Raw genomic sequence first — 16,058 nt, forward strand, 5'->3', positions numbered from 1 at the left:
ATTTCTGAAATCTCTCCAGCAGAGGTGGCCGTATCCGAGGTAGCTACCTCGTTTCTAAGGGACAACATAACTACATTTTATGGAAAATTATCTTCACATAGGAACATTTTTTTTAATAACATCTAATTAAAGAAATGTTTATTAATGGCAGATTAATCAAACTGAATGTGAATGCCCAGACGAGAATACCCCTTTAAGTATAAGCAGAGTTTTTCAGCACAAAAAAGTTCTGAGAAACTTCCTCGGCTTATACTCGAGTCATGAGAAAAACCAAACGCTGTCTGTCGCAGGGATTGAGACATCAGACACACACACACACACACACACACTATGTCAGCAAGTGGGTGACACCACGATCCCTGTGACGGACCGCGCAGGGACACAGAGCCGAGCATAGAAGAGGGGGGCGTCGAAAGTTGAGTACCGTGTTTATTTTTTTCCTAAGGAATTATATTGCGGGCAGGGGGCTGGGCAGGCTGTATACTACAGGGGTCTGGGCAGGCTGTATACTACAGGGGGCTGGGCAGGCTTCCGTATTCCGGAGAAAGATGGGACATGTCCTATCTTTCTCCCGGCTACGGAACAGTAAGGTGCAGGTGCTGTGCACTCATTGCCATGTATGGGGGACATTTATATGCCATGTATACGTCTCCCATATGTTTGTGTGATTGTAGCCTAAAGTAAAGCATGCAGAGATCTTCACCAGAGGTCACAGTGGGCAGAGAGATCCGTCTCTAAGTTGGGTGTAATAAAGTCGAGCGCTGCCTGTATTCACAATCCATATGTGTCTTTGTAGGAGCAGGACATGTAGGTTTTGGCTGTTTTGTATAGAGCCACATTGTCTACTAGACATCTATCCATTTACTTGTGTGAGCAGGGGGGATGTGATGTCCATAAAAAGTCCTGTGTTCTTGTAATAACTCCTCCAGGCCATCCTCCACACAATGACATCATCTGAAACAGATCATTGTGCTACAGAGACGAGACCGGAACAGTCACATTTTTAGCATGAAGAGGCCACTCTTGTACATTAATACTCAAATTATTTGGAGCTTTGCCAGGTCATCTGTGAGAATAGAAAAGAAATAACCGAGCAGCTGCCTGTGTATATTCCAGCAGCACTCATCTTTGCTATGAGTGTATTTATCACATAGCAATTAAAGCCATTAAAAAAGCCAATGAATTGTGAATGACTTTTATTAATGCTGGACTCTGTACTTCAGGACATGTAATAGGAAAGACCATCACAGCTCATGTTACTTGCAGCTTACAAGCCACAAAAAAAGAGGTTTTTTTTCTCCACAAAACTGCAAAGGCGCTTTGAGCTGGAGGTTGAAATGCAGTTCCAGGGGATTTCTACTAAAATGGGACAATATAGTGATATTTAGAGATATCTTTTAATCTCTATATAATAGTGCATTAACGGAAATCAGCATGAAAATCAAGCATGATTAACCAGGTAAACTTACTCACAGATCCAGGCACTGTGTAGTAATCTTCCTATATGTGTTGTACATGGCCTCCTTCCTTCTATAATCAACTTAAAAGTATGCTTATGAGCCTGAACGGCTTCAGGAGGCATTACCAGAGGCCCTTCGTGCAGCAGCTTCATACGCTGTTACACGGTGCAGCGAAAATCCCCCTCCCGATGTGTGGTGAAACTTCCTTTGCTGCAGTGAGATGACAGCAGGGTGGAGGATGATATTGTACCGCTATAGCACGAAAGGGCTCTGGCAAAGGTCACCTTTTACATGCAGATGCCTACTGTGCAGGCTACACAGCTAGGGTTAGACCCTGAGGAAAGTGTGGTCACATGATCACCTGCACTCAATGGGGCTGAATAGTACAGTGCAGTGTTCTGTACAGATCTGCAGCATCCTGATTCAGGATTATGTATGTATAAACACACAGGTAACTTTATGTATATACAATGCAGCAGAAACCAATCCTCTTTGGTCACTTGAATATACCTGCAAGTAATGTATTTAGTTTAATGTGTGTGTGTGTATATGATGCAAAATGTTTTCTCCAGCTCAAATCCACCAATATTCAGACGGTATTGTAGTAAAATGAATTCTTTATTTCGATCATGTTAAAAGTAGGCAAATACATCAGGTAAATCCAACGCGTTTCAGACGCTTGTTGCGTCCTTAGTCATCCATGACTGAATATTGGTGGATTTGAGCTGGAGAAAACATTTTGCATCATACAACCACCACGCCAAGGCGAGGCGATTTCCGTGCTCTCCACTACATGACGGACTAATGCGGTAAGAAGCTGAGAGTTTTATTATCAGTGTGTGTGTATATGTATGAACTTTCATATTTCCAGGTGCATCTTCGGCATCATGTACACCTTGTGGGCTGCAAGTGGGGAAACGTGATCCCCTGTTTGTGGCCCTTCTGACATTGGTATTTGAGTGCCGCTGAAAATCGATAGGAAAAGACTGCCTGGACTGCAAAGACAGCTCAAATATCTATCAAATATTGCATTTAATGCTCAGTCATGTTACTACAAAATTTCCTACTCTTCCTAGACTAAAAATATACATCAAACGCTAAGAGTATTTGTACCCCGCCCTAAATAATTAGTGGAACGTCTCAGCTGACTCTGGTAATGCACTCTAGAGTCCTTCAGGTTCATAAGCATAATCTTAAAAGGAAGGAAGCCATCCATAACAAATATAAGATGATTACCAAAGTCGCCTATCTGGGATATGCCCCTGGTATGTTATGGTTGTATTCAAACAATGACATTTTTTCTTTCAAATTCGCTGAATTTGTCTGCTGGTTAACTGCTGGTTCTACTTTCAAGCAGCTTAATATGATGTTTCTTCCATGGTCCAGTGTGGTGCCATCATCCAAAAAGGCAACTTTGAAGCGTAAATTGCTGTAAATTGTTTGTATAAAGTCAAGGAGGTAGAGACATCAGCCTAGTACTAAGGGCCATCACTAATCTGTCAGTCCTAACAGAAGGGAATGTTCTGAGGCAAGGAGAGCTTGACTTCAGTGCTGAGCTCTCTTACTCCATGATTTTAAACAGTTTGCATCTCACTTTTCTGGGTGTTGCCACAACGCACTGTAATAAAAAAAAAAAACTAAAGAAATTTGTGAGGTTACTTAATAACTTACTAGTAGTGGTTTATTAGGTCAGTTCCCGCAGACCGGTTCCCTTTAATGCTGCAGGCACACAATGAGTTTCATGGAACAAACTAGCTTGTATGAAATCCGCCTAGGGGTGCATTCACACAAACATAGCGGGGCAGGCGTAAGAGTGGCGTGCTGGAGACGAGAAGGGGGAGCGTGTTTTATCTCTCTCCATAGAAAATATAACCACACGGTTGTTCTCGCAACAGAGGATATAGCGCATGCTCTCTTTTTTTTGCGGCCACAACTTGGAACGGTGAGCACTCGGGCCATAGCCATCTACGGTGGACGTAAAGATATACGTTGCCCCATTGGTCGTGTGAATTGGGCCTAAAGGCAAGGGCAGATGGCCGTATACTGCAGCTTTGAACTAGCTGCATAATCTGCAGCCCGCTCATTGACTTAAATTATACACGGTGCAGTAAGCAAACGATCTAACCACACTTCAGCAGACCTCTGCGGTCACGCCACAAATTATAGATAAGGCTGCACAGCTCCTATGGAGATAGGATGGGTGATATGCACTTACCCTTCCAATCTCCAAGGGGACAGGAGACTACCCCTGGTTTGCAGTACTTTCGTATGCCCTTAGCCTAGAGCTTCAGACAAAGAATCTGACGGGAATAAATAGACAAAGTGGCTGGCTTCTCCCAGCTGCAATTTCTCTGCAAGGAAAGTATTTCTATTTCTATTGTGCCGTGTCTGAGGTCTAAAGGTATATTCCCACCTGAGCCATCTTGGCATATCCTGAATATTTGTCATAATACATTTATACAGTCTTTTTAAGCTTTGTACACTATGACATCATGTTTTCAGTTTATCAGGTTTCCATAGACTTTGATGAGGAAATTACATATTCTTTTTGATTAGCAAATATGTTTTGTGAGGGAAAATAATATAATAATCGTTATAGCGCACCATCAAATTACGTAGCCCTCTACAAATCATGGGGTACGTATACAAATAACATACTATGCTACAGAGTACAAACAGTCATATGGAACAATAGGAGTGAGGGCCCTGCTCACAAGATTTTACAGACTGAGGATAAAGGGGGTGACACAAGGTATAAGAGTTCTTATCTGCAATAAGAATATGCTGTTGTTTATAATACTTTGTAATGTATTATTTTATTTATGCTTTAAGTCTTTAGCTCAGTTATGCTGCAACATGTTTAGTAATGCCATACACTTAAAGAAGACTTTTCACCAGAATTTTCCCCCAAACCAACAATGCCTGCTGGTAAAAGGTTAAGTCTTTCCCATATGACCTAAAATTAGCTGCCAGTGAGATGCTGTACCTCACAGCCATTTTTCTGATGTGCAGATTAGCCTTCTTGATTCTCATCTCCAGGTTGCCTCCTTACTGTCTGACAGTATTCAACTACACACACATAAAGCTCTATTTATGAGCTTAATTATGAGATATAGTGTCAATTTTTTTTACACAGAACCTTATGTAACATTCATGTCATGTGACCAGAGTGACATAATCTAATGTCCTATTCTCTTTACATTTGCAAAATGTACCCCATGTATGTATCTGATCATACGAAATCACAGCAGCCTCCATGCAGGATGGGCAGCCGTAGAAGTCCATGAAGGCTGCTGTGATTTCATGTCATCAGATGCATACATGTAGTACATTTTGCAAATGTAAGGGTATAGGACCTTTGATATTACCCTGGTAACATGACATGAACTCATGAATAGTTAGGAGGCAGAGGGAGGAGCTGATCAAGCAGGACATGCCTCCTCTGATGCCAGGGAATATAACATAAAGTTGAATTATGGGTATGTAAGGGAAATTTTTAATTTTTAGCTAAAAGTAGGGCATCACTTAGTTACTTATGGTTCTATAGGAACTACATGTTCATAAATAGAGCTGACAGGTTCTTTTTAAAGATAAACTGGACTGTTTCCTACCGTGTGATGGCTAAGTGAATTTGGCACTAAAGAGGCTTGAACATTTTATGTATGTATGTACTTCCTGTCTCATTCTTTACATGAGTAGATATGTAGTGTTATGTGCATTGAAGCGCCACTAAACTGTCAGCTCAGGGTGTCAAGAAGAATTGCTGCATCTTAATTCTAAGGAATGTAACATACAGACAAGCTATTTAGGGATAGAATACGCCAAGTCAAATATTTTTAGCAGAATGTAGTCTGACGGGACATGGCGGTGAAAGAGTATAGAATTCAGCTCAGCCAGAACTAAAAGCAAAAAATGCTATTCACAAATTGTTTCAATATACTGTACTACCCTGGCTTAATGGAGGTTTATAAGAAATTTATTTGCAGGTTAAAATAATTTTTGCCATGGGGTAGTAAAGGTAACTGTAGCAAGTACATTACATTCTTTTTTGCATTGATCCATATGTGGTGGTCTCAATATCCTGCTCATCCTGACACAGTAGCATAGCGTGGAGCAATGGCCAAGATCCACATTAATAATAATCTTTATTTATATAGCGCCATCAAATTCCATGGCATCGGGGACAAAAACAAATCTTATATTACATTAGAGTAGAAACAGTCATATGGAATAATAGGAGTGAGGACCCTGCTGACAGGAGCTTATAGTCTGAGCATTAAACGGTAAAATGATAGAGAAATGAATAAGGCTCAGTTCACAACTGTGTTTGGAACCTCCATCCCAGATTTTATCCCATTTTAGACACATGCATGCAGGGTTGTTTAATTTAGCAAAAAAGGCAAACCTTCAGGCCACGGGATTATAGAACACATGCTATTGTTTACACTTTCACATGGTCATCTTCCATCATTTACAATGTGTCATAAATAACAGTATAATTATACTGATACCTTATTTATAAACTGTTTTAAAATAAAATTGTGTTTTCTGTCACCATTTTGAGGGTAATGTGCATAAATAAAGTGCACTAGAATGTACTTTAAATAATGTCATGCACACAGCAATTACCGTACATCCTATGCTTCTGCATGGATAATAATATTTACTTAGTCTTTGCATCCATCATTTCCTGACAAGCTATATTTTGCTGGCATATACAAGGTACAACATGCTACAGATTGTGTGCTGACAACCCTTATAGAGGATGCTTACCCATTACCTGACCCAGGCAATCAATGGATTCCATGGATGCTATTGAGTAGTGTGTAACCTGTAGCTATTGATATTTTACTGTGTCATCGTACCCCTGAATATTTTCACTTGGTGGCAGAGGTCGCACTAACATTTTTCCCGAAGGGTAATAATACTCCTCTTACTATTTTTGAGGAGTATTTTTAGCCGATGAGGAGTATGAAAATTTTGGTAATACATATACATATCTCATAGCCGTTTATAATAGACACTATTTATACAAAATCATCTGTCTGCTCACTGCACACACTCACCGCGCACAGCGCGCTCACTTCACAGCACACACTAGCACGCACAGCACAGCGCACACTAGCACGCACAGCACAGCGCACACTAGCACGCACAGCACAGCGCACACTCGCATACACAGCACACACATCACACACTCCCACAGCATGCACAGCACACACTGGCACAGCACACACTGGCACAGCACACACTGGCACAGCACAGCGCACACTCGCATACACAGCACACGCATCACACACTCCCACAGCACACGCATCACACACTCCCACAGCACACACTGGCACAGCACACACTAGCACGCACAGCACACGCACACTGGCACAGCACACACTAGCACGCACAGCACAGCGCACACTGGCACAGCACACACTAGCACGCACAGCACACGCACACTGGCACAGCACACACTAGCACGCACAGCACAGCGCACACTGGCACAGCACACACTAGCACGCACAGCACAGCGCACACTGGCACAGCACACACTAGCACGCACAGCACAGCGCACACTGGCACAGCACACACTCGCATACACAGCACACACATCACACACTCCCACAGCATGCACAGCACACACTAGCACGCACAGCACAGCGCACACTGGCACAGCACACACTAGCACGCACAGCACAGCGCACACTCGCATACACAGCACACACATCACACACTCCCACAGCATGCACAGCACACACTAGCACGCACAGCACAGCGCACACTCGCATACACAGCACACACTGCACAGCGCACACTGGCACAGCGCACACACAGCACACACATCACACACTCGCCCAGCACACACAGCACACACTCCCACAGCATGCACAGCACACACTGGCACGCACAGCACAGCGCACACTCGCATACAGAGCACACACTCGCCCAGCACAGCACACACTGGCACAGCACACACTAGCACATCACACACTCGCCCAGCACAGCGCACACTCACATACACAGCACGCACAGCACACACAGCGGCACAGCACACACTAGCACGCACAGCACAGCGCACACTCGCATACACAGCACACACATCACACACTCGCCCAGCACAGCGCACACTGGCACAGCACACACAAGCACGCACAGCACAGCGCACACTGGCACAGCGCACACTCGCATACACAGCACACACATCACACACTCCCACAGCATGCACAGCACACACTAGCACGCACAGCACAGCGCACACTCGCATACACAGCACACACTGCACAGCGCACACTGGCACAGCGCACACACAGCACACACATCACACACTCGCCCAGCACAGCGCACACTGGCACAGCGCACACTCACATACACAGCACACACATCACACACTCGCCCAGCACACACTAGCACGCACAGCACAGCGCACACTCGCATACACAGCACACACATCACACACTAGCCCAGCACAGCACACACTGGCACAGCACAGCACTAGCACGCACAGCGCAGTGCACACTCGCACAGCACTAGCACGCACAGCACAGCGCACACTCACATACACAGCACACACATCACACACTCGCCCAGCACACAGAGCACACACTGGCACAGCACACACTAGCACGCACAGCACAGCGCACACTGGCACAGCACACACTAGCACGCACAGCACAGCGCACACTGGCACAGCGCACACTCGCATACACAGCACACACATCACACACTCCCACAGCATGCACAGCACACACTAGCACGCACAGCACAGCGCACACTCGCATACACAGCACACACTGCACAGCGCACACTGGCACAGCGCACACACAGCACACACATCACACACTCGCCCAGCACAGCGCACACTGGCACAGCGCACACTCACATACACAGCACACACATCACACACTCGCCCAGCACACACTAGCACGCACAGCACAGCGCACACTCGCATACACAGCACACACATCACACACTCGCCCAGCACAGCACACACTGGCACAGCACAGCACTAGCACGCACAGCGCAGTGCACACTCGCACAGCACTAGCACGCACAGCACAGCGCACACTCACATACACAGCACACACATCACACACTCGCCCAGCACACAGAGCACACACTGGCACAGCACACACTAGCACGCACAGCACAGCGCACACTGGCACAGCACACACTAGCACGCACAGCACAGCGCACACTCGCATACACAGCACACACATCACACACTCCCACAGCATGCACAGCACACACTAGCACGCACAGCACAGCGCACACTCGCATACACAGCACACACTGCACAGCGCACACTGGCACAGCGCACACACAGCACACACATCACACACTCGCCCAGCACACACAGCACACACAGCACACACTCCCACAGCATGCACAGCACACACTGGCACGCACAGCACAGCGCACACTCGCATACACAGCACACACATCACACACTCGCCCAGCACGCACAGCACACACAGCGGCACAGCACAGCGCACACTGGCACAGCGCACACTCGCATACACAGCACACACATCACACACTCGCCCAGCACAGCACACACTGGCACAGCAGAGCACTAGCACATCACACACTCGCCCAGCACACAGAGCACACACTGGCACAGCACACACTAGCACGCACAGCACAGCGCACACTCGCATACACAGCACACACATCACACACTCGCCCAGCACACAGAGCACACACTGGCACAGCACACACTAGCACGCACAGCACAGCGCACACTGGCACAGCACACACTAGCACGCACAGCACAGCGCACACTGGCACAGCGCACACTCGCATACACAGCACACACATCACACACTCCCACAGCATGCACAGCACACACTAGCACGCACAGCACAGCGCACACTAGCACGCACAGCACAGCGCACACTCGCATACACAGCACACACATCACACACTCGCCCAGCACACAGAGCACACACTGGCACAGCACACACTAGCACGCACAGCACAGCGCACACTCGCATACACAGCACACACATCACACACTCGCCCAGCACAGCACACACTCGCACAGCACACACTCACATCCACATAGAGTGCATTGTACCCCGGCCGCGGCTCACACTCACCCGGGACCACATAACTGCTGGCTCCAATTCTCTCTGCCCGCAGCAGCGGCTCCGCGGCTCACACGTCTCCCGTGGGGCCGGCGCTCACAGATGCCAGAGATCGCTGCATCCTGCTGAGCGGTCCCGCGCACGATGCGATCACGCTACTGCCATTCCCCTCCTATGCAGTGGGCGCCGGGCCGCTCAGCCTGCGCGCTACACGGAAAAATTGCCAAGCGTATCTTTACGCATGGCAATTATTTTGGGGGGTAATGGCGCCTCATCATGCGTCTATGACGCGTGGTGAGGCGTTAATGCGACCTCTGCTTGGTGGGAGTACCTCATATGTCCGCATCGCAAATTATACTACACACATGTAAATTTGTATTTTTGTAGTCTAATGTCCATTGGAATAATGTCACCAAAACTTTCAATTAAAAAAAAAAATAAAAATTTAAGCCTGCAACAAAACTGAACTGCAGGGCTTTCAATTGTTCTAGTATAACAAGGGGCAGTTCTAGTGAATAACAGTGGCCTGTTGTAATAGGCAGAAAGGGCACAGACCATACTTTATCAGCAGGAGTTGCGACTAACTGACATGAATTGTGCTTTATTATTCTCCTGCAGCCTATAAAAGTAAGTAATAATTGGACTTTTGTTTCAGATCTGTCTCGGAATAGATTGTCAGAGATTCCTGCGGAAATTTGCAACTATGTTTCTTTGGAGAGCTTAAATCTTTACCAGAACTGTGTTCGCTATGTGCCGGAGGCCACGCTCAACTTGCAAGCCTTAACCTTCCTCAATCTCAGGTACCACCCCTGCTGATATTATAGAAATGTGAAAAGAGCTTCTGCACTTTATTGGGAATAAAGCTCCGTCTTATTGAAGAATGATGTTGTCCTAAAAGAGGTTGGCATTCTAAAGCTGAATGGGGTCATATGTGTAGGCTGAGTTCTACATTCTGGCTTGTGGCAAGCCACAAAAAATGAAAATCCTGTTAGCTTTGCTTAATGGAGACCATAAATCTTGGACTATGTGGGGGAATTTATCATATTCCTGGGCGCTTGTGCACTGTGTATGATGTAAGATAAAAGTGATATTTGAACACACAATATAAAAGTGAGTGTGTGCAAAGTTGGACTGCTTTAGGCTACCTGCACAAGAATGTAGCAAAAATCTGCATAAACTTTAGTCTATATGAGTGATCCATGAAAAACTGTTTAGACCAGGTGTACCTTTTAAAGGGCACCTACCACCACAAATCTACCTATAAAGGTAGATTGGGTGGTAGGTGGATCATTGGGACGTGAGGATAGCCCTTTTAAGGGCTAATCCTCACGTCCCTGCACTTTTTTGAGAACTTTAATTTGATATTTATTCAAATGTACTTATGTGGCTACCGGGGCGTGGAGTAGCCGCTTATGAGATTACACGAGGCGGCTACTCCACGCCCCGGTAGCCACTTTACTCCTCCTACTCACCCATCTTCGGCGCGCAGCTCCGCGTAGCTGCGCGCCCTCGTCCGGCGAGCCTGCCGTCTGCGCATGCGCAGAAGAGCAGGCCCGCGCCTGCGCGGTCACAACTCCGAAACAGGCGCGGACCTGCTCTTCTGCGCATGCGCAGACGGCAGGCTCGCCGGACGAGGGCGCGCAGCTACGCGGAGCTGCGCGCCGAAGATGGGTGAGTAGGAGGAGTAAAGTGGCTACCGGGGCGTGGAGTAGCCGCCTCGTGTAATCTCATAAGCGGCTACTCCACGCCCCGGTAGCCACATAAGTACATTTGAATAAATATCAAATTAAAGTTCTCAAAAAAGTGCAGGGACGTGAGGATTAGCCCTTAAAAGGGCTATCCTCACGTCCCAATGATCCACCTACCACCCAATCTACCTTTATAGGTAGATTTGTGGTGGTAGGTTCCCTTTAACTGGTTGCTTGCATGGTCCATTATAGTAACTCATCCATTGGAAAGTATAGAATTTAAAGGAAACCTACCATTTCAAATGGTAGGTTTAAGCTGTAAACACCGAGCACCAGCTCAGGGTGAGCTGGTGCCGGTGCTTAGTTTCGTTAGTGTTAAAACCGCGGTATCGCACGCAGCGCCGAAGCAGTTTATGCTATAAAGTTTAAAAAGTGTTAAAACCGCGATACTGCGGTTTTAACACTAACGAAACTAAGCACCGGCACCAGCTCACCCTGAGCTGGTGCTCGGTGTTTACAGCTTAAACCTACCATTTGAAATGGTAGGTTTCCTTTAATGAAGCCATTTGCCTTGCTAACTGGATAACACACATCCGGTTAAAAATGTGCATCTGCCCTTAAAATGCACCACATTTATTTTGTTCTAATGCTGAATGATAAATCTGTTGTAGCGGATGACTGTGTAGGGGTTTTTTTTTTTTTCATCTTAGTGTCAGAATGTAGATGCATTTGCATATGTGTTGCTGCAAGCCCCTGTTATTTGGTTTCACCTCTTTTCCCATACTAGGTAAAATATCTTGATAAATGTGGCACAAGGCTTTTTTAAGACTTTCTTTGTTTTGGTCACAAATTAAAGGACACCTGTCATCAGGTCTCTGCCACTAGTCCTGTCACTACTACCTGTTGGAGCAGCTCACAAGGATCCCATGAAGGGATAGAGACAATGCTTTCTAACTGTAGTTTATGAAAATCTATTTAGATTAGAGGGGTTATTTTGCATGACGGGTTCTCTTTAAGGCAGATTTTTCTCTAGTTTTAGATTACGAAAATATGCCTATCTATAGTATTTGGTTAGCTTCTTAATTTCTATGGACAGTCTGTTATTTGCATTTCTACTGTGTATTTTAATGAAGGAAATGCAATAATATAATGTATTATGAGTGAGTTTCACTACTTTCTTGTAGAACTAATTTGTGAAGTTTTGTTATATACCGTATATACTCAAGTATAAGCTGAGTTTTTCAGCACAAACTCGAGGCAAGAAAAAAAACAAAGTCAAAATTAAGGAATTGGGCTGGCTGACTACAAGGGGAAAAGGGGCTGGCTGTGACCAATGAATTTCCCACCCTCGACTTGTACGCAAGTCAATAGATGTTCAGTTTTTTTTGTGGCAAAATTAGGGGCCTCGGCTTGTATTCAGGTCGGCTTATACTCGAGTATATATGGTACCTAAAACTATGTCCAGTAAAGTGAGATATGCTTCCTGTACTGCTTATGTGTACCTGAAAAAAAATATTTGTAAATTTAAATAACTTTGGTTTATTTGCATTATTCCAGTAAAAATAAAGTTCTTGTTATTTCATTTCCTTTCAAGTCGAAATCAACTGACTTCACTTCCAGGACACCTCTGCAGCCTTCCCCTCAAAGTTCTTATAGCATGTAACAACAAGCTTGACTCGTTACCGGAGGAGATTTGTCACTTGAGGCATCTGACTGAGCTGGTAGGTGCACGGACGATAATGCAGTTTTAGCTTACGTGTGCAGTGATTTATGGGCCAGACCTGCCCTACACTGTACACAAGAACAAATATTTCCATGACTACCTATTATGTCATCTGGTACATGTCAATCTATATCCAGCTAAGTGCTGTTACTTAGGGAAATGCATTATCTTATGGAAAGTCCATCTAAGTATCATTGTTAGAGTTAAATGTACAAATTCCACTTAGACAAAACAATGTATAGATTTTTTATAGATAAACTCTACCAGCCCCTTTTTCCTTGTCAGAATTCTAGATATTATTTCATGAACTCAATTTGCACATCCATTTTTTTAATTTGTGCTGATTCAGAAAACTATTTGATCCACTTGGGGCTCAAATGTTTGTGACCTACTGTAACTTAAAGGGAATGTTAGGAGAGCTTGGGTGTCAGTGAGTTGTGTAACCAACTTCCTCTGTTTCAGATTTTTTTTGGGTCCTCACTGGTCACTATTTCCAGGTCCTGGTTTGGGCCAAGGGTGGGTTGAGCTGACCCAATAAGTTTTTTTTTTTTTTTCATGGCACCTTCATGTTTGTATACGTACATCAATTCAATGTCCTGTAACAGTTTCATAATGCAAGCATTATGTGAGCCCTACACACCCTCAAATGTACTGTACCTCTCTCAAAAATTGGATGACACAATTTTGAATTAGAAGAAATAAAAGGGCCAGATCTTGTACTATACATGACTGAATATTTTTGGGGTGTGGAACGAATTGTCTGCCTTTAGGAAAACTTAGTTTAATATATGAGAAATTTGGATTTTGAGGACAAATTCTACTTCTAATCCAATGCTTCCGGCCTTCGACGAATCAATCTGGGTTCCAATGCTTTCCTACGGAAAACTTAATTTGATATACAAGCGATTTGGATTACAAGCATGTTCCCGAAACAAATTAAGTTCATAATCCAAGGTTCCACTCTAAATTGAAATCTAGCAAACCAGATCTAACAAAAGGTAATACTGGTAACAATCTAACAGTTGAAACCTTTATACCATACCCTCCTGTAGTCCCTCCCTCAATTTAAAGGAAACAAATGCATTTAAAAAGCAGGGGTCAGTATTTGCATGTAGGAGGAGAATACCTCCAGTTCTTGCCCTATAACTTTTCAAGGTATGTTGAAATAAAAAGAATTGACATTTTAATATACACTCACCGGCCTCTTTATTATGTACTCCTTGCTAGTAACGGGTTGGACCCCCTTTTGCCTTCAGAACTGCCTCAATTCTTCGTGGCATAGATTCAACAAGATTTTGGTCCATACTGACATGATGGCATCACACAGTTGCCGCAGATTTGTCGGCTGCACATCCATGATGCGAATCTCCAGTTCCACCACATCCCAAAGATGCTCTATTGGATTGAGATCTGGTGACTGTGGAGGCCATTTGAGTACAGTGAACTCATTGTCATGTTCAAGAAACCAGTCTGAGATGATTCCAGCTTTATGACATGGCGCATTATCCTGCTGAAAGTAGCCATCAGATGTTGGGTACATTGTGGTCATAAAGGGATGGACATGGTCAGCAACAATACTCAGGTAGGCTGTGGCGTTGCAACGATGCTCAATTGGTACCAAGGGGCCCAAAGAGTGCCAAGAAAATATTCCCCACACAATGGCACCACCACCAGCCTGAACCGTTGATACAAGGCACGATGGATCCATGCTTTCATGTTGTTGACGCCAAATTCTGACCCTACCATCCGAATGTCGCAGCAAAAATCGAGACTCATCAGACCAGGCAACGTTTTTCCAATCTTCTACTGTCCAATTTCGATGAGCTTGTGCAAATTGTAGCCTCAGTTTCCTGTTCTTAGCTGAAAGGAGTGGCACCCGGTGTGGTCTTCTGCTGCTGTAGCCCATCTGCCTCAAAGTTTGATGTACTGTGCTTTCAGAGATGCTCTTCTGCCTACCTTGGTTGTAATGGGTGGCGATTTGAGTCACTGTTGCCTTTCTATCAGCTTGAACCAGTCTGCCCATTCTCCTCTGACCTCTGGCATCAACAAGGCATTTCCGCCCACAGAACTGCCGCTCACTGGATGTTTTTTCTTTTTCGGACCATTCTCTATAAACCCTAGAGATGGTTGTGCATGAAAATCCCAGTAGATCAGCAGTTTCTGAAATACTCAGACCAGCCCTTCTGGCACCAACAACCATGCCACGTTCAAAGGCACTCAAATCACCTTTCTTCCCCATACTGATGCTCGGTTTGAACTGCAGGAGATTGTCTTGGCCATGTCTACATGCCTAAATGCACGGAGTTGCCGCCATGTGATTGGCTGATTAGAAATGAAGTGTTAACGAGCAGGTGGACAGGTGTACCTAATAAAGTGGCCGCTGAATGTATAATAAAAGTTACATTTTATCTGTCATCTAGTCCCTTCTACTACCCCTTTTACCCTTTTAAAAAATCATCCTCATGGCAGGATCCCTTTGAGTAAACTGTATGTTGATGTCATGTAAATTATTGTCCTTACAGGATGTAAGCTGTAATGAAATCCAAACACTTCCACAGCAGATTGGGAAATTAGAATCTTTACGAGATCTTAATATTAGGAGAAATCACTTGATGCGGCTACCAGAAGGTCAGCAGAAATTTCCTTTTTTGTGTTTAACCACTTAATGACCCCCATTTTTTTCAAATCGTTGTGTGACCAGACCAAATTTGTGCTTTTCCATTTGAAATAGAGTATCATCAGTCCTGTTTTTTTCCTTTTTTCCTTCAGTGTAACTGGTTTAGAGCTTGTTTTTTCAGCAAGTCATAATATTTAATGGCACCAAAGTTTTGGCACAAATATATCTTTTTGATGTCAAAGGAAATCTATATTTGTATTAGTAGTATTAGTATTATTAGTAGTAGTTTTATTACTACTATCATTTAGTAGTGGTAGTGGTGGTAGTGTTATTCATGATAAACCTGGGCACTTCAAAAGTAAGGATATTGCCACAGTCACATCGCCTGGATGAGTAAGTGGCCCTGGTTTATCATGCTGGATTTTGATCTTGGATATCTTTTAACAATACAAACTTTATTGCCTTTTTTAATATGACATTAGAATGACT

General features: G+C 44.6%; 1 protein-coding gene across 6 annotated transcripts in view; it reads left to right on the forward strand.

Moving 5' to 3' along the window:
* LRCH3 (leucine rich repeats and calponin homology domain containing 3) overlaps window positions 1-16,058 on the forward strand; it is a 73,963-nt gene that overhangs the window by 13,892 nt on the left and 44,013 nt on the right. For all 6 annotated transcript variants that reach the window (XM_072142433.1, XM_072142434.1, XM_072142432.1 and 3 more), the window contains exons 2-4: window positions 10,197-10,341; window positions 12,824-12,950; window positions 15,475-15,580. In XM_072142433.1, the coding sequence (XP_071998534.1) occupies window positions 10,197-10,341; window positions 12,824-12,950; window positions 15,475-15,580 (378 nt within the window). The remainder of the gene's footprint in view (window positions 1-10,196; window positions 10,342-12,823; window positions 12,951-15,474; window positions 15,581-16,058) is intronic.

The sequence above is a fragment of the Engystomops pustulosus genome, chromosome 3 (genome assembly GCF_040894005.1).
Source record: "Engystomops pustulosus chromosome 3, aEngPut4.maternal, whole genome shotgun sequence".
Lineage (NCBI taxonomy): Eukaryota > Metazoa > Chordata > Amphibia > Anura > Leptodactylidae > Engystomops > Engystomops pustulosus.